This window comes from Ranitomeya imitator, chromosome 2 (genome assembly GCF_032444005.1).
Source record: "Ranitomeya imitator isolate aRanImi1 chromosome 2, aRanImi1.pri, whole genome shotgun sequence".
Classification (NCBI taxonomy): domain Eukaryota; kingdom Metazoa; phylum Chordata; class Amphibia; order Anura; family Dendrobatidae; genus Ranitomeya; species Ranitomeya imitator.
In genome coordinates, this window is record NC_091283.1 from 155,134,762 (window position 1) to 155,157,403 (window position 22,642).

General features: G+C 45.1%; 1 protein-coding gene across 1 annotated transcript; it reads left to right on the plus strand.

The window, feature by feature from the left end:
- The first annotated feature begins 6,122 nt into the window (after positions 1-6,122).
- On the plus strand, positions 6,123-14,546 carry EXOSC2 (exosome component 2). Its single transcript, XM_069747527.1, has 9 exons — positions 6,123-6,332; positions 6,456-6,557; positions 6,906-6,951; positions 9,333-9,422; positions 9,580-9,645; positions 9,927-9,995; positions 10,073-10,249; positions 10,489-10,617; positions 13,952-14,546. The coding sequence occupies exons 1-9, from the start codon at positions 6,154-6,156 to the stop codon at positions 14,030-14,032; spliced, it is 939 nt and encodes a 312-aa protein (XP_069603628.1). The 5' UTR covers positions 6,123-6,153; the 3' UTR covers positions 14,033-14,546.
- Positions 14,547-22,642: the final 8,096 nt, after the last annotated feature.

Consider the following 22,642-nt stretch of genomic DNA (forward strand, 5'->3'; position numbering starts at 1 on the left):
ATCAAACTTTGGAAACATATCTGAGATGCTTTGTTTCTGCTGATCAGGATGATTGGGTGTCCTTTTTGCTGTTGGCTGAGTTCGCCCTTAATAATCGGGCCAGCTCTGCTACTTTAGTTTCGCCGTTTTTCTGCAATTCTGGTTTCCATCCTCGTTTCTCTTCAGGGCAGGTTGAGTCTTCGGACTGTCCTGGTGTAGATACTGTGGTGGATAGGTTGCAGCAGATTTGGACTCATGTGGTGGACAATTTGACATTGTCCCAGGAGAAGGCTCAACGTTTCGCTAACTGCCGGCGCTGTGTGGGTCCCCGACTTCGTGTTGGGGATTTGGTTTGGTTGTCGTCTCGTTATGTTCCTATGAAGGTTTCCTCTCCTAAGTTTAAGCCTCGTTTCATTGGTCCGTATAAGATTTCTGAGGTTCTCAATCCTGTGTCATTTCATTTGGTCCTTCCTGCTTCTTTTGCCATCCATAATGTGTTCCATAGGTCGTTATTGCGGAGATACGTGGCACCTGTGGTTCCATCCGTTGATCCTCCTGCCCCGGTGTTGGTTGAGGGGGAGTTGGAGTATGTGGTGGAGAAGATTTTGGATTCTCGTGTTTCGAGACGGAAACTCCAGTACCTGGTCAAGTGGAAGGGTTATGGTCAGGAAGTGCCTTTCATTTGGCTCATCCTGGTCGGCCTGGGGGCTCTGGTGAGGGTTCGGTGACCCCTCCTCAAGGGGGGGGGGGGGGTACTGTGGTGAATTCTGTTGTCGGGCTCCCTCCTGTGGTCATGAATGGTATTTCGGCTGGTTCTGTCCATGGACTTCCTCTGGTGGGTGTTTCTGAGTTTCCTTCCACAGGTGACGAGGTTAATTCGTTAGTGGGCTGCTCTATTTAACTCCACTTAGATCTTTGCTCCTGGCCACCTGTCAATGTTCCAGTATTGGTCTAGTTCACTCCTGGATCGTTCTTGTGACCTGTCTTCCCTGCAGAAGTTAAGTTTCAGCTTGTATTCCTTTGGTTTGCTATTTTTCTGTCCAGCTTGCTATTTTTTGTTGTCTTGCTTGCTGGAAGCTCTGGGGCGCAGAGGGAGCGCCTCCGCACCGTGATTCAGTGCGGAGGGTCTTTTTGCGCCCTCTGCGTGGTCTTTTTGTAGGTTTTTGTGCTGACCGCAAAGTAACCTTTCCTATCCTCGGTCTGTTCAGTTAGTCGGGCCTCACTTTGCTAAATCTATTTCATCTCTGTGTTTGTATTTTCATCTTACTCACAGTCATTATATGTGGGGGGCTGCCTTTTCCTTTGGGGAATTTCTCTGAGGCAAGGTAGGCTTATTTTCCTTTCTTCAGGGCTAGCTAGTTCCTTAGGCTGTGCCGAGTTGCATAGGGAGCGTTAGGCGCAATCCACGGCTATTTCTAGTGTGTTTGATAGGATTAGGGATTGCGGTTAGCAGAGTTCCCACGTCCCAGAGCTCGTCCTTAATTATCAGTAACTATCAGGTCATTCCGTGTGCTCTTAACCACCAGGTCCATTATTGTCCTGACCACCAGGTCATAACAACCCACGTTGGAATAAGGACCCTCCAGTCAGGACCGCCCTGGACTGATAAGTTACAAGAACACTCGTTAACCGTTTTGATTCCGCTTAACTGTTTACTTTATCTCTATTAACCCCCTGTTTACTCCTTGCGAGGCGAATCTTACTCCTGTTAATAAATTCCCCTCAACAGTTGGTCTGTCTGTTCCGTGGTGACATACTCAACCCTGCACTCTATTACATAGCAGCAGGTATCTCTGCACGGTGGACATCGGGCTGCGAACCCCTCGTATCTATCTCTCATTACTCGGTGCGTTCCGCTAGCCTTAACAGTATCTCTGTAGATAATTTGTAGTTCTATATCAGAAAAACCATGTTGCAAAATGTTCTATCTTTACATAGATTAACATAAATTAAATATTGAATATCTGACACTTTATTGCAGTTTCCAATGAGGCGGTTACACGCAATCGCTCCCATCAATGTTGGTGACTTCCTGCAGTCTTGGAATGCATCACTACTGTTACTGGGTTGATTTTCGAATGTTTTGCTCTGCTGCCCTCTTGTGGTCAATTGCAAGAATTATAACTAAGTTCTCAATATTTGCTTACCTGAAGTTTTCTTTTCATGTGGTCCGAAGGCAGCAAAAACAGGGTTAAGTTTATCTGTGATCCTATTGGAAAGATGATAAATACCAATTGGCTATCAGATTAATGTCAGTGGTACAGAAGCCCCCAGGGTCGCTATGTTTTCTCCAGCAATTAATTAGACAGGGAAGAACTGTGTGTGGCATTCATACTACAAGGGAGGACAATGTTAAGTGACACCTCACCTTTCCAGAGCGGTGGAGGGTTTATTTCTGTGGCGCACGAGGGATCTGATTTGCAATACAGGATACAGCTTCAACCAATGGTGGTTTTTTCTCGAGGAGAGATCATTTGAATACTTTTTTTTCCCCAGGATGCACTGCCTCCTCTACGGGCCTGCCCTTGGCAGTCTGGGGTGTTCGCAGCTAGAAACATTATTTTTAGTAACTAGAAAAAAGTATCAGGAAACTTGTAGAAAACACACAGAGAACTGAGAGGACGCTGCCGAAGTGTCTGCAAAGTCTCTAAAGTCTGGACTGATGCAATGTGGGGGTATTTAAAGACAGCACGGAGTCATGTGACTGATGAAGGGGGGCGTCATCCAATCAGAAGTGATCAATCACGGCCAATCTGTGTTCTCGGCAGTCAGGTGATTGACAGGTCGTTATCTCTTCCATCCAAAATTCACAGGGAAAATGCAAGTTATCTAAAAATACACTTCACCGGATACACTTTAAAAATATCACACATGTAAAACAAAATTATTTTAAAACAGGTGAAGCAATAACCTCCAGGCCGAGCAGTCGACCTGATCAGCGCACCCCAATGGGGGTAATAAAGACTAGGGCAATACATAGTGTAAATGGTGGATAAAGGATTCCATATATGCATACCACTATTCTGGCCCTGCAACGGCAGCCCTGCTCAGTGCAGACCAGCCCTTATAAGCCCTGCAGGCCCCTGTCCCTGGTGCTAAAAACATTTACCATTATGTACCATCCAGGAACATCTGGTATCAGACACTTCTGCACGTCTTAAGCGTTTCAAGTCGGAACGCGCAATCACGTAATGCCAACACATGACCAGCACAAAGGTTACTTCTGGCTGAGGGACTAATTCAGGACCAGCAGTACCCAGCTGGGATGCACCCGCTCTCGGCGGCACTACCCTCCGCTGTACACCTGAATGTGTGAGTGCACCATCACCACTACACCCAGCGCATATTGCCAGCTAACTACTTTATGTTTACTCCTGAGGAAGCTCGGATGTTAGAAGGGAAACATATCGCACATACTAGGGGCATTGATTGGCTGCTGTATGGTCATATGATGGAGTACGCGCCACGGTTTGCACCGTTACGGAGCTGTTGCACTGATTGAATATACTGATGTATTATGGGCTAGCCTAGTTTGTGGAGACAGTGCTCATGATGCTACATAGGTGCCTGCTGGAGTTTATCTACATTACATACCCTGTCCCTGAGCATGTATACTGGCTAATCCTACTGATAAAGGAAGCTGGGTGTAACGCTGATGTGCCATTATAGAGGCGCTGACCGGAGAGCGTCAGCTCTACTCATCACCTCCGCATGTCTGCCCTGATCAAAGTAGTCGCATTCTTCTACCCTTGTTCCTTGGATGCCACATAATGGCAGATTATTTAGTACCAGGGACATTAGAGCCTAATAGTGCTTATAAGGACTAGTCTGTACTGAGCGAGGGGCTGATTGCGATTTTAGGGTGACATACTAAGCAGATAGGTAGGGTTTCTGGATTAGGGCCTCAATAGGGCTTTTTAGTGGTAGGTTTATATTATTATCAATTTTCAGGCCCCACTGCTTCCTCTAGCCACCTTTTAAGCTATGTACTGAGGGACTTTTTGATTACCCCATTGGAGTGCGTTGATTGGGCAGATTACTCGGCCATCAGGGTATCGCTTCACCTGCAGCTCTTCACCTGTAATGCTTCACCTGTAACTCTTCACCTGTATCTCTTCACCTGTGTCATTTCACTTGAAGCACTTCACCTATAGCTCTTCACCCATAGCTCCTCACCTATAGCTCACCTGTATCGCTTCACCTGTAGATCTTCATCTGTAGCTCTTCTCCTGTGTCGCTTCACCTATAGCTCTTCATCTGTATCGATTCACCTATAGCTCTTCACCTATAGCTCTTCATCTGTAGCTCTTCACCTATAGCTCTTCACTTGTAGCTCTTCACCTGTAGCTCTTTACCTTTAGCTCTTCACCTGTAGCTCATCAACTTTATCGTTTCACCTATAGCTCTTCACTTGTACTGTAGCTCTTCACCTGTAGCGTTTCACCTGTATTGCTTCATCTGTAGCTCTTCACCTACAGCTCTTCACTTGTAGCTCAACTGTATTGTTTCACATATAGCTCTTCACTTGTAGCGTTTCAGCTGTTTTGCTTCACCTGTTTTGTTTCACCTGTAGCTCTTCAAATACAGCTCTTTACCTGTAGCTCTTCAACTGTATTGTTTCATCTATAGCTCTTCACCTGGAGCGTTTCACGTGTAGCTCTTTACCTATAGCTCTTCACCTGTATCGTTTAACCTGTATCGCTTCACCCTTAGTTCTTCACCTGTAGCTCTTAAACTGTATTGTTTCACCTATAGCTCTTCACCTGTAGCATTTCACCTGTATAACTTCACCTGTAGCTCTTCACTTGTAGCTCTTCAACTGTATTGTTTCACATATAGCTCTTCACTTGTAGAGTTTCATCTGTATTGCTTCACCTGTAGCTCTTGAACTACAGCTCTTTACCTGTAGCTTTTCAACTGTATCGTTTCATCTATAGCTCTTCACCTGTAGTTCTTCACCTATAGCTCTTCACCTAATGTTTAACCTGTATTGCTTCACCTGTAGCGTTTCACATATAGCTCTTCACCTGTAGCTCTTCACCTATAGCTCTTTACCTGTAGCTCTTCACCTATAGCTCTTTACCTGTAGCTCTTCTCCTGTATCGCTTCACCTGTAACTCTTCACCTTTATTGCTACACCTGTAACTCTTCACCTTTATTGCTACACCTGTAGCTCTTCACCTGTAACGTTTAACCTGTATCGCTTCACCTGTAGCTCTTCACCTGTAGTGTTTCACCTGTAGCTCTTCACCTATAGGTCTTCACCTGTAGCGTTTCACCTGTATCGCATCACATATAGCTCAACTGTAGCTTTTCACCTGTATCTCTTCACCTGTAGCGTTTCATCTGTAGCTCTTCACTTATAGCTTTTCACCTGTATCTCTTCACCTGTAGCGTTTCACCTGTATCGCTTCACATATAGCTCTTCACCTGTATCGTTTCACCTGTATCTCTTCACCTGTAGCGTTTCACCTGTATCTCTTCACCTGTAGCTCTTCAACCTCTATTGTTTCAACGGATTTAAAATATGTTGCTTTCCATGTGTGAAATTGTGCAGTTTCCCCAATATCGTGGATTCTCTATTGGCCTATTTACCTGGGAATTGTGGTGAATTCATCTGAATACGGATATATTTGGTGAGTTGCATGTCCTCCATTCCCAGGATATGAGGCCGAGGCATCCCTCCTGGACACCGCGGACCCCGGACAGCCGGCTGCGGAGTCGCTAACCCATGGGGCGACTGCGGATGAATATAAACGTTAATAAACAAATCCAGAATCTCTGCAACGCAAATGTCCGATCTCTGACAAGAGAAAAGTACTAAATCTGAAAGGTAAACACCACAAAGCAAAGATAATATCACAATGGCAGAATTTCCATGTCTCAGTCGCCGCAACTGAGCCAAAAATGCAAAGCACAAGCTCAGCGTCCAGAAGGACAGCTCAGGACACAGACCATAGGGCATTGCCCAGTCCGTCCCACTTGGTTTTTCCTGTGTTCCAGCACATTACACAAAACTATAATCACGGAGGAGGCCGCAATGTGTGCACTGACAGGAATAAGCTGTGGACCTGCCATCCAGCTCCACCAGAGGGCGCTCCGACATCATAAATCACTGCCACTAACAAAGATGGCCGCTCAGAGAATCGCTCCATTCTTCCGCCCTTAGAAAACATGGCAGCAGGCAGAGAACGCTTTACATCCGGTCACGTGCAATTTGGCGGCTGGAGGATGGCGGTGGACGTGCGGTTACCGGCTGCTCGGAGACGCGTGAATGAGGCCCTGGGCGCGGAGAGGAGCTGGCACCTCGTGTCTCCCGGGGATACCATCACCACGGACACCGGGTTCATGAGGTGCGGACCGACTGCTGGGAGTTGTAGTCCTCAACCCTTCTTTGTGTCTATGGGATGCTATAGTGTAAGATCGTGCTGTGACTGGTCAGTGAGGGTCCCCGTGTGATCATGTCTGTTCTCCAGGGGCCACGGAACCTACATGGAGGAGGACAAGCTCCTGGCGTCTGTGGCCGGCGTGGTGGAGAGAGTCAACAAGCTGATCTGTGTCCGAGCCCTGAAGACGAGGTGAGGGGGACCATGGACGGGGGGCGACATCCTGCTGGGGTAGTAATGGCCTGGCCCCATAAGGCATGGTGGAAGCCGCCAGCTGCAGAAAAGCCAAACTCAGCAGCTCCCCCCTATGAGCAGGTTCAGGTCCATGAAAGGAATCCGAGCCCGGATCTGAAATAAAAAAAACTTTATTCCATAATATTAAAAGAAAAGAGATTTAGTTGTTGGACATGAACCGGTGTATGCCGGAGGAAGAGGCCGTTGTATCGCTGAACGAACACATATAGTGTTCTTAGTCCTAAGTATAATAAACCGCCAGCTCCAATCAACACTGATATAATGTGCAACTATGCTTCATCCTAGGTACAACGGAGAAGTGGGCGACATAGTGGTGGGAAGAATAACCGAGGTACAAAGATGTCACCCGAGTACATAATACTGCCCCTATGTATAAGAATAGAACTACTATAATACTGCCTCTATGTACAAGAATATAACTACTACAGTATAATACTGCCTCTATGTACAGGAATATAACTACAATTATACTGTCCCCTATGTACAGGAATATAACTACTATAATACTGCCCCTATGTACAGGAATATAACTACTATAATACTGCTCCTATGTACAAGAATAGAACTACTATAATACTACCCCCTATGTACAAGAATAGAACTACTATAATACTGCTACTATGTACAAGAATATACTTTAATACTGCCCCTATGTACAAGCATATAACTACTATAATACTGCCCCTATGTTCAAGAATATAACTACTATAATACTGCCCCTATGTACAAGAATATAACTACTATAATACTGCCCCTATGTTCAAGAATATAACTACTATAATACTGCCCCTATGTACAAGAATATAACTACTATAATACTGCTACTATGTACAAGAATATACTTTAATACTGCCCCTATGTACAAGCATATAACTACTATAATACTGCCCCTATGTTCAAGAATATAACTACTATAATACTGCCTCTATGTACAAGAATATAACTACTACAGTATAATACTGCCTCTATGTACAGGAATATAACTACAATAATACTGTCCCCTATGTACAGGAATATAACTACTATAATACTGCCCCTATGTACAGGAATATAACTACTATAATACTGCTCCTATGTACAAGAATAGAACTACTATAATACTACCCCCTATGTACAAGAATATAACTACTATAATACTGCTACTATGTACAAGAATATACTTTAATACTGCCCCTATGTACAAGCATATAACTACTATAATACTGCCCCTATGTTCAAGAATATAACTACTATAATACTGCCCCTATGTACAAGAATATAACTACTATAATACTACCCCTATGTACAAGAATATAACTACTATAATACTGCCCCTATGTACAAGAATATAACTACTATAATACTGCCCCTATGTACAAGAATATAACTACTATAATACTGCCCCTATGTACAAGAATATAACTACTATAATACTGCTTCTATGTACAAGAATATAACTACCGTATATACTCGAGTATAAGCCAAGATTTTCAGCCCATTTTTTGGGGGCTGAAAGTCCCCCTCTCGGCTTATACTCGAGTCATACCTGGGGGTCGGCAGGGGAGGGGGAGCGGGGGCTGTCTAGTTATACTTACCTGCTCCGGCGCAGTCCCTGCTTCTTCCAGCACTGCATCTTCTTCCTGTATTGAGCGGTCACATGGTACCGCTCATTACAGAAATGAATATGCGGCTCCACCTCCCATAGAGGTGGAGCCGCATATTCATGACTGAAAATGAGCGGTAACTGTGACCGCTCAATACAGGAAGAAGATGCAGCGCCGAGGAAGAAGCAGGGAAGTCCAGGGAGCGGGAGGGGAGCGCTGCGCGATATTTACTCGCTCCAGTGCGGCTCCGTCTGCAGCGTCCTCTGGCAGTGACGCTCAGGTTAGAGGGCACGGTGACGTAGTCAGTGCGCGCCCTCTGCTCAGCGTCAGTGCTGGAGACGGAGCTGCACGAGGAGCAGGTAAATATTGAAAGCGCCGGCGTCCTGAGCAAAGAGGTGAGTATGTGATTTTTTTTTTTTTTAATTGCAGCAGCATTATATATGGGGCACAGCTTTATAAGGAGCATCTATGGGGCCATAATGAACGGTGCAGAGCATTATATGTGGGGCACAGCTTTATATGGAGCATCTATGGGGCAATAATGAACAGCATCTATTTTTATTTTTGAAATTCACCGGTAGCTGCTGCATTTCCTACCCTAGGCTTATACGCGAGTCAATAAGTTTTCCCAGTTTTTTGTGGCAAAATTAGGGGGGGTCGGCTTATACACGAGTATATACGGTACTATAATACTGCCCCCTATGTACAAGAATATAACTACTATAATACTGCTTCTATGTACAAGAATACAACTACTATAATACTGCCCCCTATGTACAAGAATATAACTGCTATAATACTGCTCCCTATGAACAAGACTATACTATAATACTGCCCCTTATATACAAGAATATAACTACTATAATACTGCCCCCTATGTACAAGAATATAACTAATACTGCCCCTTATGTACAAGAATATAACTACTATAATACTGCTTCTAGGTGCAAGAATATAACTACTATAATACTGCTTCTAGGTGCAAGAATATAACTACTATAATACAGCTCCCTATATACAAGAATATAACTACTATAATACTGCCCAATGTACAAGAATATAACTACTATAATACTGCTCCCTATGAACAAGACTATACTATAATACTGCCCCCTATGGATTGTTGTAGGTGCAGCAGCGGAGGTGGAAGGTGGACACTCTGTCTCGTCTGGACTCTGTGCTGCTTCTCTCCTCTGTGAATCTTCCTGGCGGAGAGCTGGTGAGTTGTTCCTTTGTCCTCCTTGCACTGGCTTTTGTGATTATTTGCCTCTCGTCCTCTCCTTCATTATGAGAGGGTTTTTGTCTTTACCCCATCTTCGTGGGCCCTCTGCCACGTGGCATTCTGCACCGCTCTGATCTCGTGTTTTGCCTTTCAGAGGAGGAGGTCTGCGGAGGATGAACTGGCCATGAGGGGCTATCTGCAGGAAGGAGACCTGATTAGTGTATCCTCTGACACAGGAGCGGCTGGCGCGGTGTTATCACTGCCATCGTGCCGCCTGTCATAGGATACATGCGAGACCCATGTTGTAAATATCCATTGACTTCTAATGGGTTCAGTAGGTTTAGTTCTCCAAACAGCTGAGGTTTTGTTGCAGTTGTTTCTGGTCTGGACAATCCTCTGAGCTTTATGGCTTGGACGCATGGTGTCTGGATGTGTTTGGTGGTCAGTCTGTAGTTCTGGCTTTCTTGCTGGCGTGTGTGGCCCCTTAACTTGCTTGCTCAGGCGGAGGTGCAGGCAGTGTACTCTGATGGCGCGCTCTCCTTACACACTCGCAGTCTGAAGTATGGCAAGGTGAGATGTCCCAGTGTTCGTGTGTCTGGGGGTCCGCAGAGTCCCATTTGGTGAACTGTGGTTTTTTTTGCTCTTAGCTCGGACAGGGTGTCCTGGTGCAAGTGTCACCATCGCTGATAAAGAGGCGCAAGACTCACTTCCACAATCTCCCCTGCGGAGCCTCCATCATCCTGGGCAACAATGGTTATATCTGGCTCTACCCCACCCCGGAACAGATGGAGGAGGAAGCAGGGGGCTTCATCACCAATCTGGAGGTAACGCCTGTGTCCAGGGCATTAATCTAATTCTTCTCACAGCTGAGGGTTCTGCACTTGTATCCAGTCTGGTTTCCTGGATATTTTATTTGCATGGATGGAAGGAGGCTTGTGCTGAGCGTCTAGATTGGATGCATTTGTAACAAACCTGCAGCTGTGAGAAATACTGTGACTGTGTTTGATTTAGCCTCTGGGTGAGGAGTAGAACTTGTGATTTCCGGTGTGTTGACTCTCTGCAGCCGATCCCACTCTCTGACCGGGAGGTGATCTCTCGCCTGAGGAACTGTATCCTGGCTCTGAGCTCGCAGAAGATGCTCCTGTACGACACCAGCATCCTGTACTGCTACGAAGCGTCGCTGCCTTACCAGGTGCGTGGTCACCAGCCCCTGCCACAACAGTGGGGGTCACTGGTATCTTTTTTTTTTTTTTTTTTAATTAGATACATTTTTTTATTAGAAAAACAATTATAACATATGACATCAAGCTATCGTTCACATATAATCATATACAGGTCCTTCTCAAAAAATTAGCATATAGTGTAAAATTTCATTATTTACCATAATGTAATGATTACAATTAAACTTTCATATATTATAGATTCATTATCCACCAACTGAAATTTGTCAGGTCTTTTATTGTTTTAATACTGATGATTTTGGCATACAACTCCTGATAACCCAAAAAACCTGTCTCAATAAATTAGCATATCAAGAAAAGGTTCTCTAAACGACCTATTACCCTAATCTTCTGAATCAACTAATTAACTCTAAACACATGCAAAAGATACCTGAGGCTTTTATAAACTCCCTGCCTGGTTCATTACTCAAAACCCCCATCATGGGTAAGACTAGCGACCTGACAGATGTCAAGAAGGCCATCATTGACACCCTCAAGCAAGAGGGTAAGACCCAGAAAGAAATTTCTCAACAAATAGGCTGTTCCCAGAGTGCTGTATCAAGGCACCTCAATGGTAAGTCTGTTGGAAGGAAACAATGTGGCAGAAAACGCTGTACAACGAGAAGAGGAGACCGGACCCTGAGGAAGATTGTGGAGAAGGACCGATTCCAAACCTTGGGGAACCTGAGGAAGCAGTGGACTGAGTCTGGTGTGGAAACATCCAGAGCCACCGTGCACAGGCGTGTGCAGGAAATGGGCTACAGGTGCCGCATTCCCCAGGTAAAGCCACTTTTGAACCATAAACAGCGGCAGAGGCGCCTGACCTGGGCTACAGAGAAGCAGCACTGGACTGTTGCTAAGTGGTCCCAAGTACTTTTTTCTGATGAAAGCAAATTTTGCATGTCATTCGGAAATCAAGGTGCCAGAGTCTGGAGGAAGACTGGGGAGAAGCAAATGCCAAAATGCCTGAAGTCCAGTGTCAAGTACCCACAGTCAGTGATGGTGTTGGTCCACTGTGCTTCATCAAAGGCAGGGTCAATGCAGCTAGCTATCAGGAGATTTTGGAGCACTTCATGCTTCCATCGGCTGAAATGCTTTATGGAGATGAAGATTTCATTTTTCAGCACGACCTGGCACCTGCTCACAGTGCCAAAACCACTGGTAAATGGTTTACTAACCATGGTATTACTGTGCTCAATTGGCCTGCCAACTCTCCTGACCTGAACCCCATAGAGAATCTGTGGGATATTGTGAAGAGAAAGTTGAGAGACGCAAGACCCAACACTCTGGATGAGCTTAAGGCCGCTATTGAAGCATCCTGGGCCTCCATAACATCTCAGCAGTGTCACAGGCTGATTGCCTCCATGCCACGCCGCATTGAAGCAGTCATTTCTGCCAAAGGATTCCCGACCAAGTATTGAGTGCATAACTGAACATTATTATTTGATGGTTTTTTTGTTTGTTATTAAAAAACACTTTTATTTGATTGGATGGATGAAATATGCTAATTTATTGAGACAGGTTTTTTGGGTTATCAGGAGTTGTATGCCAAAATCATCAGTACTAAAACAATAAAAGACCTGACAAATTTCAGTTGGTGGATAATGAATCTATAATATATGAAAGTTTAATTGTAATCATTACATTATGGTAAATAATGAAATTTTACACTATATGCTAATTTTTTGAGAAGGACCTGTATATTTTTTATAAATGAAACTCACCCCCCCCTTTGAGACCCCTTGAGTACCTTCCTCATTCCTCCCCCCCCCTTTGAGAACCCTTCAGTACCTTCCTCATTCCTCTTCAGATAAACTTTTCCCAATCCATATCCCATTGTACAGTTTGAACATCATCTATAGCATTATGCAGCTTCCAACTCTAATTCCATTCCATCCGTGGTTGCCATATCTTTTGGAATTCTTTGAGTTTATTTCTCTTAGTGTATATACTTTTTTCCAATAGAATTATATGATCCGCTTGCGTAAGAAAGTCTCATGTAGTCGGAGGCTCCTCTGATCCAGAACCGAGCTATCAATTTCCTTGCTATGAATAACAGTCTAGCAATCGCCAGTTTGACCATAGATACCGCTGCTATTTCGTCCACGTAGCCTAATATACAGACCAAAGGGTCTCTGGGAATGACACACCTATACATCGATTCAATCCGATGGCCAGAAGGCAGACAATCTAGGGCAGTGCCACAGCATATGTAACATGTCTGCCGTTCCTGCGAACATCGTGAGCACTCGGAATCAGACCTCAAACCCATCCTGAACGGTCTATCGGGAGTTCTGTAAGCTCTATGAATTACATATAATTGAGACATCCTCCCAGGTTCGCTCACAGAGATCTTAGTCACATATTCTAAAATAGATTCCCAGCTATCATCATTTATCTCTCCCAATTCAGCTTCCCATTTCCCTCTAGACTTGATGGGATGTTTGACTAGAAAGGTGAATCATAAATCTCTATACACTTCTGATATTGCCCCCCTTGTCCCGCTGTTCTCCAAAATGGAAGCCAGCGTGATATCAATCTGGATCTCAATAAGTTTTCTTTTATAATGATACAAATTTAAGTGTTAACTGGAATTCTGTTTAACTCCATGAATGACTTCAGTCTCCCTTGACCCATTAGCTGACCCATCCTTCTAATTCCTGCCTCTCTCCAGGGCCCAAAGCCTTTCATTTGCTTAAATTCTTGTAAATTTATATTATCCCATATAGGAGAATATTTGGTAAGGCCTGTGACACCCCTTATCTGTTTAACTTTTTCCCATACCTTATGAATTAGGAGAAGGGGTCACCGGTATCTTAGTTTGTAGGCCGAGGTCACACAAACATGGCCCCTAAAGTACGGATCTTTGGAAACACAATGAGCTTGTACACTGCTGTTAGTAAATGGTACATATAATGGGTCCTTGGAAAACACCCTATGTTATAAGGATGATTTCCTTACAGTAAAACATACGCATGTAGACTACATGAGTTGGCTGTGATGTGACAGTAGTCCGCTGTCTCCCTTTGATTGGAGCCTACACTCTTGAGCTGTGGTTTCACCTGGTGGGAGACCTCTGGAGTTTTGTTAGAAAAGTGCTATTTCTGGGTTTCCTTTCTTTTGTTCCATAACATTTCTTTTAGTCTTTGCCTGATAAAGGCACCTGAGTAGTCTCGAAAGCTTGCAATTTGTTACATCTTTTCAGTTAGCCATTAAAAAGCATCAACCACTGATGACTCTCAATTCTACATATTTGTCTTTCTTTTGTTGTCAGTTTCTCATCTTGGTGCCACTTTTCTCTTGCAGATTAAGGATCTCCTGAAGATGGAGATAATAGAAGACATTGTGCTGGAGACCCGTCATCGTCTTGTGGAGCAGGAGGGGTAGTGCTTGCCTGGCTCGGGCTAACCACATTCACAGTGGAGTTGGAGGGGGCCACACATCCTCCACCATTTGGGGTGTAGTGTCCTTGTGGCTCCACATCTTCCATCCTGGCCAGAGACGTGTCCTATAGACAGACTGTATGATGGTTGTACTGGAAATGCTGGTCTGGAGTATGGGTGGGACTCGGGAGTTGCGGACTGCTTGTTGCGATATATTTCTGTAAAAAGCTTCTAGGACCAAGCGAGTGATGAGGACTGTGCACCCGCACCAAGAAGGCCTTAGAGAGGAGTCTTGTCGTGACGTATATCTAGAGAAGGCCAGAGTTCGGAGTATCTTATCCAATAATAGAGAACTTTTATGGTACAAGTATTACATGTCACTCACTGTGGGATACGGATTACTGTACGGCACTCTAGAAACCTAGAATGAGGAGCTCAAGTAGGTTCCAACCCGTAATGTACAACGTCAATTAAACTTGGCACGCAGACGAAACAAGAAAGACAAATTATTTTCTGTACATGGAGTTCCTTTTTATTTTACTTTGCATTCATAACGGTTGAATGTTTTCGTTCCTGCTAGGGAGCTTCGTCAGAACGGGGAGAGAGTCCAGTTTGCTATTCCACTTGAAGAAAAGATAGACGGGTGCAGAGTTTTCTATAATCCTTGTTGCCAATATTTAAAGGTTTTGTCTGTTGTTTCTACATGATCACTTTATACCTGAATGCCCATGGAGAAGGAACTTTGCTGCAAGGGCGTGTGTGTGAGGTGGCGAACTGCGTCGCAAGGGTAATCTTACCCAAACTGGACTCTCTCCCTGTTCTGATGAAAATCACTGTGGGGGGATATGCAACAAAATGCTCTGTGTTCCTTGTGGGGGTGGGGTTATATGGCGCGCTCTGTGTTCTTTGTGGGGGTGGGGTTATGTGGCATGTAGTAATGAGCGAGTGTATTCGTTGCTCTGGTTTTCCCGAGTACGCTCGGGTGACCTCCGAGTATTTGTTAGTGTTCAGAGATTTAGTTTTCATCACGGCAGCTGAATGATTTACAGCTACTAGCCAGGCTGAGTACATGTGGGGGTTGCCTGGTTGCTAGCTGTAAATCATGCTGCTGAGGTGATGAAAACTTAATCTACGAGCAGTCATAAATACTCGGAGCCCAGCCGAGCAACGAGTACACTCGCTCATCACTAGTGGTGCGCTCTGTTCCTTGTGCGGGTGGGGCTATGCGGCGCGCTCTGTGTTCCTTGTGGGTCTGGGGTTATGTGGCGCGCTCTGTGTTCCTTGTGGGGGGTGGGGTTATGCGGCGCGCTCTGTGTTGCTTGCGGGGGGTGGGGTTATGTGGTGTGCTGTTCCTTGTGCGGGTGGGGCTATGCTGCGCGCTCTGTGTTCCTTGTGGGGGGTGGGGATATGCAGCGCACTCTCTGTTCCTTGTGGGGGGTGGGGCTATGCAGCACGCTCTGTGTTGCTTGCGGGGGGTGGGGTTATGTGGCACGCTCTGGCTTTCTCTGTGGGGGCGGGGTCGTCACACAATGGCTCTCTGAGGGTAGGGTTATGCAGCACGCAGTGGCATTTCAACTTCTGCCTTCTCTTTAACCTACAACAGCATCTCTGTCTGGTTTCGTCCCTCCTCTTCTATGCTGCTCTCAGATTGTTGTTTTGTATGCTGCAGTCATCACATGCCACATCTAAGCATTGCCTTTATTTAAAGCTGCTGAAATCAGTGCTGCCCAGTTGTTATACATTAGTGACCTGAGTGCCAATCAGTGAGTCTGCTAATGAAAGTCAAATGTGGTGACAGATCTAAACTATTACTATGAGCATAAAGGTTATAGACTGCTGAGGAGAGTGATCCCTGTACGTCTCATTTTATCAGATGCTTTGTTGAGAAATCTTTCTTTATTATATTATATAAATGACCTCTTCCAGGCTCTGGGGAGGACGCTGCCTGGAAGATAACTGCCACCAGAGATTTTTCATGAAGGAGAGTCACCAGTGTGATGACCGCTCTGCTGTCCTGATCTCATTGCAGAGCTGTGTGTGATTATACCCGATACATCTGCAGGTTCTTAGCTTCCATCCAACACGCAGACAGGGCTACAATACAGCAGAGCTGTAAAAACTGCAAAAAATGAGTATGCAAGAAGACAAATGTAATTTCTCCCGTTCTGTGTTAGTGACTTGTCTCACACTGGTATCTCTCCATCATGTATAATAATCCCTGGAGGCAGTCATCTTCCAGGCAGCGCCCTCCCCAGAGCCTGGAAGAGGTGACTTATATAAAGAGATAAAGGATGATTTCTCAGCAACAAGACATCTGACTGACATTAGACACACAGGTAGGACTGCTTTCAGTAGACTATAGCCTGTATGTATGCCCGTAGTAATAGTTTAGATTGGTGAAATGTGGTGATGGATTCCCTTTAATCCCAAAGGTGGTTTGCACATTAATGACTGGGCCAGTTTTTACTATTATGACCACTGTCACTCTGAGGTAATAACTCTGGAATGTTTCAACGGATCCCGGTGATTCTGATTAAAAAAAAATAAAAATTGTTTTAGCCTCAGACTTTACATATTCACGCAAGAAGTCTGTAAAAATGGCACCAAAATTTGTCCCATAATGTCTACGGAAAGTGGCAATGCCCCATATGTGGCTGTACAGTGCTACTTAGCCATACGGAGAGTCTCTGGAGGGACAGAGCGCTATTTGCCTCCTGGATTTTCCTAGAACAGTTTGGACTCCATACACAGAGCCCCAATTGCTTAGAAAAGCAGAATTACCCCCCCCCCCCCCCCCCCATCCCTCCCCTCCCCAAACATCAAGTGACCCAATTTTGGAAACTAAATTCCCCAAGGGGTATATCTACAGATGTAGAGACGATTTTGACTCCATGGGTATTTTCAATAAACTAAAAGCAATGAATGTTGCCGAGTGCAGACTGCCGTTATAGTGACCAGTACTTTACACCCAGCCCGTGCTTCTGGAGACATGTGCCCGTAAGTTAGGTAGGGTCTCTTCGCTTCAGAAATGCCATATGTGGACGTTATGTGGTTTAGGTACACTGTGGGGCTCAGAAGGGAGGGGAGGGCATTTGGATTTTGGAGCAAAGAATTTGCTGAATTTCTTTTGGTGGGTGAGGAGCCATTTTGCTTTTCCAGAGCCTTTGTGCTACCAGTAACGTGGAAGCCCCCTATATTTCCGCTAACAGATGATAGACCTGAGTGAGGACTTGCTTTTTTTTGTGGATTGAGTGGAAGCTTTTATTAGGACCATTTTACATAACGTTTTGGATCACAGTTATCTTGCGCTCTACGCTGAGCACTTACTTTGGGGTTTCCATCTAAATCTCTGAGTGACGTGATTCAGATGAAACCCCCAAGCGATCCATTCACTATAATGAGGCAGCAGAGTTACCCTGGACTACGTCTCGCCTCTGTTCAACGGTGTCCATTTCAGAAGTGCACAAAACTGTGGCTGACTGCACTTTTATGCAATCCTAAAAAGACACCGCCGGATCACAGGTCAGACCGCATCCACAGAGCCTCCATCTACCTCATTATAGGGAACATCGATTAAACAAACAATACACAGGGTTAGTAACCCAAAACCCCTGTGCCCATAAGGAATACTTATAAATAGTCCCATGCAAGGAAAATATTACCCTATAGAAAACTTTGCACATCAGAACTAGAATAGTGAAAAAGTAATTTTATTGAATAACAAAACGATAGACAATATTAACAAATTTTGAACAGTACCAATTGAACAAGACACCACAGACCAAAGGGAGATTACTGTATCTTCCGGCGTATAAAGGCCCCTTCACATTAAGCGACGCTGCAGCGATACCGACAACGATCCGGATCGCTGCAGCGTCGCTGTTTGGTCGCTGGAGAGCTGTCACACAGACCGCTCTCCAGCGACCAACGATCCCGAAGTCCCCGGGTAACCAGGGTAAACATCGGGTAACTAAGCGCAGGGCCGCGCTTAGTAACCCGATGTTTACCCTGGTTACCAGCGTAAAAGTAAAAAAAAACAAACACTACATACTTACCTACCGCTGTCTGTCCCCGGCGCTCAGCTTCTCTGCACTCCTCCTGTACTGGCTGTGAGCGTCGGTCAGCCGGAAAGCAGAGCGGTGACGTCACCGCTCTGCTTTCCGGCCGCTGTGCTCACAGTCAGTACAGGAGGAGTGCAGAGAAGCTGAGCGCCGGGGACAGACAGCGGTAGGTAAGTATGTAGTGTTTGTTTTTTTTTTACTTTTACGCTGGTAACCAGGGTGAACATCAGGTTACTAAGCGCGGCCCTGCGCTTAGTTACCCGATGTTTACCCGGGTTACCAGTGAAGACATCGCTGGATCGGTGTCACACACGCCGATCCAGCGATGTCCACGGGAGATCCAGCGACGAAATAAAGTTCTGGACTTTGTTCAGCGACCAACGATCTCCCAGCAGGGGCCTGATCGTTGGTCGCTGTCACACATAACGATTTCCTTAACGATATCGTTGCTACGTCACAAAAAGCAACGATATCGTTAACGATATCGTTATGTGTGAAGGTACCTCAAGACTACTTTTTAACCACTAAAATTTGTCCCAAAAGTTGGGGGTCATACGCCGGGTACGGGTGCACGGAGCGATCCTGGATGGTTCCCAGGGTCTGAAGGAGAGGAGACTCTCCTTCAGACCCTGGGATCCATATTCATGTAAAAAATAAAGAATAAAAAAAAATGGATATACTCGCCCCTCTGACTGACCCTGGCTCTCAGCGCTGCAAGCGTCTGCCTCCGTTCCTAAGAATGCACTGAGTGAAGGACCTTCGAGCTCACGTTACCGCGACGTCATCGAAGGTCCTTCACTCACTGCATTCTTAGGAATGGAGGCAGACGCTTGCAGCGCTGAGAGCCAGGGTCCGACGGAGGGATGAGTATATCCATATTTTTTTTTTTCTTTAATTTTTTTACATGAATATGGATCCCAGGGCCTGAAGAAGAGTCTCCTCTCCTCCAGACCCTGGGAACCACACGCCGTATAAGATGACTGGACGTATAATAATATAATAATAATAATTTTTATTTATATAGCGCCAACATATTCCGCAGCGCTTTACAAATTATAGAGGGGACTTGTACAGACAATAGACATTACAGCATAACAGAAATATAGTTCAATACAGATACCAGGAGGAGTGAGGGCCCTGCTCGCAAGCTTACAGACTATGAGGAAAAGGGGAGACACGAGAGGTGGATGATAACAATTGCTTTAGTTATTCGGACCAGCTATAGTGTAAGGCTCAGGTGTTCATGTAAAGCTGCATGAACCAATATGTAGCAGTACAGACACAGAGGGCTAATACTGCATAAAGTGTATGAGAACATGATGCGAGGAACCTTTTTTTTTTTTTTTTATTATAAATAGGCCACACAGGGATCGTTAGGTTAATGCATTGAGGCGGTAGGCCAGTCTGAACAAATGAGTTTTTAGGGTACGCTTAAAACTGTGGGGATTGGGGATTAATCGTATTAACCTAGGTAGTGAATTCCAAAGAATCGGCGCAGCACGTGTAAAGTCTTGGAGACGGGAGTGGGAGGTTCTGATTATTGAGGATGCTAACCTGAGGTCATTAGCGGAGCGGAGGGCACGGGTAGGGTGGTAGACTGATACCAGGGAGGAGATGTAGGGTGGTGCTGAGCCATGGAGTGCTTTGTGGATAAGGGTAGTAGTTTTGTACTGGATTCTGGATGTACTGGACGTATAAGATGACCCCCGTCTTATACGGCGGGTATATCCCAAATTCCATATTTTATATGGAAAAGTTGGGGGTCGTCTTATACACTAGAAAATACGGTATATCAAAACTAGATGGTGGCCCGATTCTAACGCATCGGGTATTCTAGAACAGGGGTGTCAAACTGCATTCCTCGAGGGCTGCAAACAGGTCATGTTTTCAGGATTTCCTTGTACTGCACAGGTGATAATTTATTCACCTACACAAATGAGTTGGTGATTATATTATCACCTGTGCAGTACAAAGAAATCCTGAAAACATGACCTGTTTTCAGCCCTCGAGGAATGCAGTTTGACACCCCTGTTCTAGAATATGCATGTCCACGTAGTATATTTCCCAGTCATAGTATACAGCTCAGTCACATAGTATATTGCACAGCCCACGTAGTATATTGCACAGTCACATAGTATATTGCCCAGCGACGTAGTATACAGCACAGAACCACGTAGTATATTGCACAGCGACGTAGTATATTGCCCAGCCACGTATGTCACAGGTTAAAAAATAAACATACTCACTCACCTTCTGATACGAGGGCCCCTTGTAGTTCTGTCGGCAGCTTCCGGTCCCAGGGTGTGATGACGTCGCGGTCACATGACCGTGACGTCATGGCAGGTCCTTCTCGCGCAAGCCCTGTGACGTCGTGGTCACATGACCGTGACGTCATGGCAGGTACTTCTCGCGCAAGACCTGTGATGATGTCGCGGTCACATGACCGTGACGTCATGGCAGGTCCTTCTCGCGCAGGCCCTGTGATGAGGTCGCGGTCACGTGACGTCATGGCAGGTCCTTCTCCCATACCATCATTGGCACCGGAACTTGCCGCTTGCATGGAGTGGTTACCGGAGCGTGGCGAGGAGTGGGAAAGGCTGCAGAAGGTGAGTATATAATTCTTTATTTTTTTAAATTATTTTTAACATTAGATCATTTTACTATTGACGCTGCATAGGCAGCATCAATAGTAAAAACTTGGTCACACAGAGTTAATAGCGGCGGTAACGCAGTGAGTTACCCACGGCATAACGCGGTCCGTTACCGCTGGCATTAACCCTGTGTGAGCGGTGACCGGAGGGGAGTATGCAGGCACTGACTGCGGGGAGTAAGGAGTGGCCATTTTCTTCCGGACTGTGCCCGTCGCTGATTGGTCATGGCTGTTTTGCCGCGACCAATCAGCGATTTGGATTCCCTTGACTGACAGAGGCCGCGACCAATGAATATCCGTAACAGACAGATGGAAGTGATCCTTAGACAATTATATAGTAGATGTGAACCACACCACCACAAATAAATACACCTTGTGGCCAATTAATAGGCAATGCGAATATGGACAAAATAGCTATATGAAAGCCACACAAGGATTAATAAGGGGATGGCATGGTAACAATAAATATAAAAAGATGATGGTTACCTCTGGTCTGATGGTGCCACGGCCCCTACGCGGGTTTCGGCTTCGTGTGCCTTCTTCCGGGACATAAAGAATCTTCTGCCAGAGGTTCCGTCTGAATCATATATTTCAGAGACTTATATGGAAACTCGGGTTCGGGTCGTTGCAATTACAACGATACCAGATTTATATCGGGTTTTTATGTATGGTGTGAGGCAGTGACCGGGTTCATATGCAAGGGTCTCTTTGTGTCCCCCAGGATGAGCAAAGAAGCATATTGAGGCCGCGGGAGTGCATTGCAGTCACAGGCAAAGCTGTGATTGCAATGCAGAATAAAAGCGAGTGTGGTCTTGGGCAAGCTATGCATCCAAGACAGATTTAGGAAAACCTACTGGGCTTTTATTTTTTAAACTGACTACAGGAAGGTAGTGGGCCGGGTCTTCCATGTGGCCCATGGCCACAGATTCCAGTTAACCCCTTCCTGCTGCGGCCCTTTTTCGTTTTTCACTCCCCTCCTTCCCAGAGCCATAACTGTTTTTGTTTTTCCGGCAATATGGTCATGTGAGGGCTTATTTTTTGCGGGATGAGTTGTACTTTTGAACAGAACCATTGGTTTTACCATGTCTTGTACTAGAAAACGGGAAGAAAATTCCAAGTGCGGTGAAATAGCAAAAAAAGTGCAATCCCACACTTGTTTTTTTATTTGGCTTTTTTGCTAGCTTCACTAAATGCTAAAAGTGACCTGCCATTATGATTCTCCAGTTCATAGACACCTAACATGTCTAGGTTATTTTTTATATAAGTGGTGAAAAAAATTCTAAACTTTGCTAACAAAAAAAAAAAGCGCCATTTTCCGATACTTGTAGCATCTCCATTTTTCATGATCTAAAATCGGGTGAGGGCTTATTTTTTGCGTACCGAGCTGATGTTTTTAATGATACCACATTTGTGCAGTTATGTTCTTTTGATCGTCCATTATTGCATTTTAATGCAATGTCGCGGCGACCTAAAAAAAAACGTAGTTCTGGCGTTTCGAATCTTTTCTCGCTACGCCGTTTAGCGATTAGGTTAATGCTTTTTTTTTTATTGATCGGGCGATTCTGAAAGCGTCGATACCAAATATGTGTAGGTTGGATTTTTTTTTGTTTTATTTTGGATGGGGTGAAAGGGGGTGATTTAAACTTTTTTTTTATATATATTTTTCATATTTTTAAAAACTTTTTTTTTTAACCTTTGCCATGCTTCAATAGCTTCCATGGGAGGCTAGAAGCTGGCATAGCCTGATCAGCTCTGCTACATAGCAGCAATCATCAGATCGCTACACTCCTGCTTCCTTTCTTTGCAGATCCCTTCACTTCAATTTCCCAGCGTATCCAGTTTAAACTACTAACACTGACCTACAAAGCCATCCATAACCTTTCTCCTCCGTATATTTCCAAAC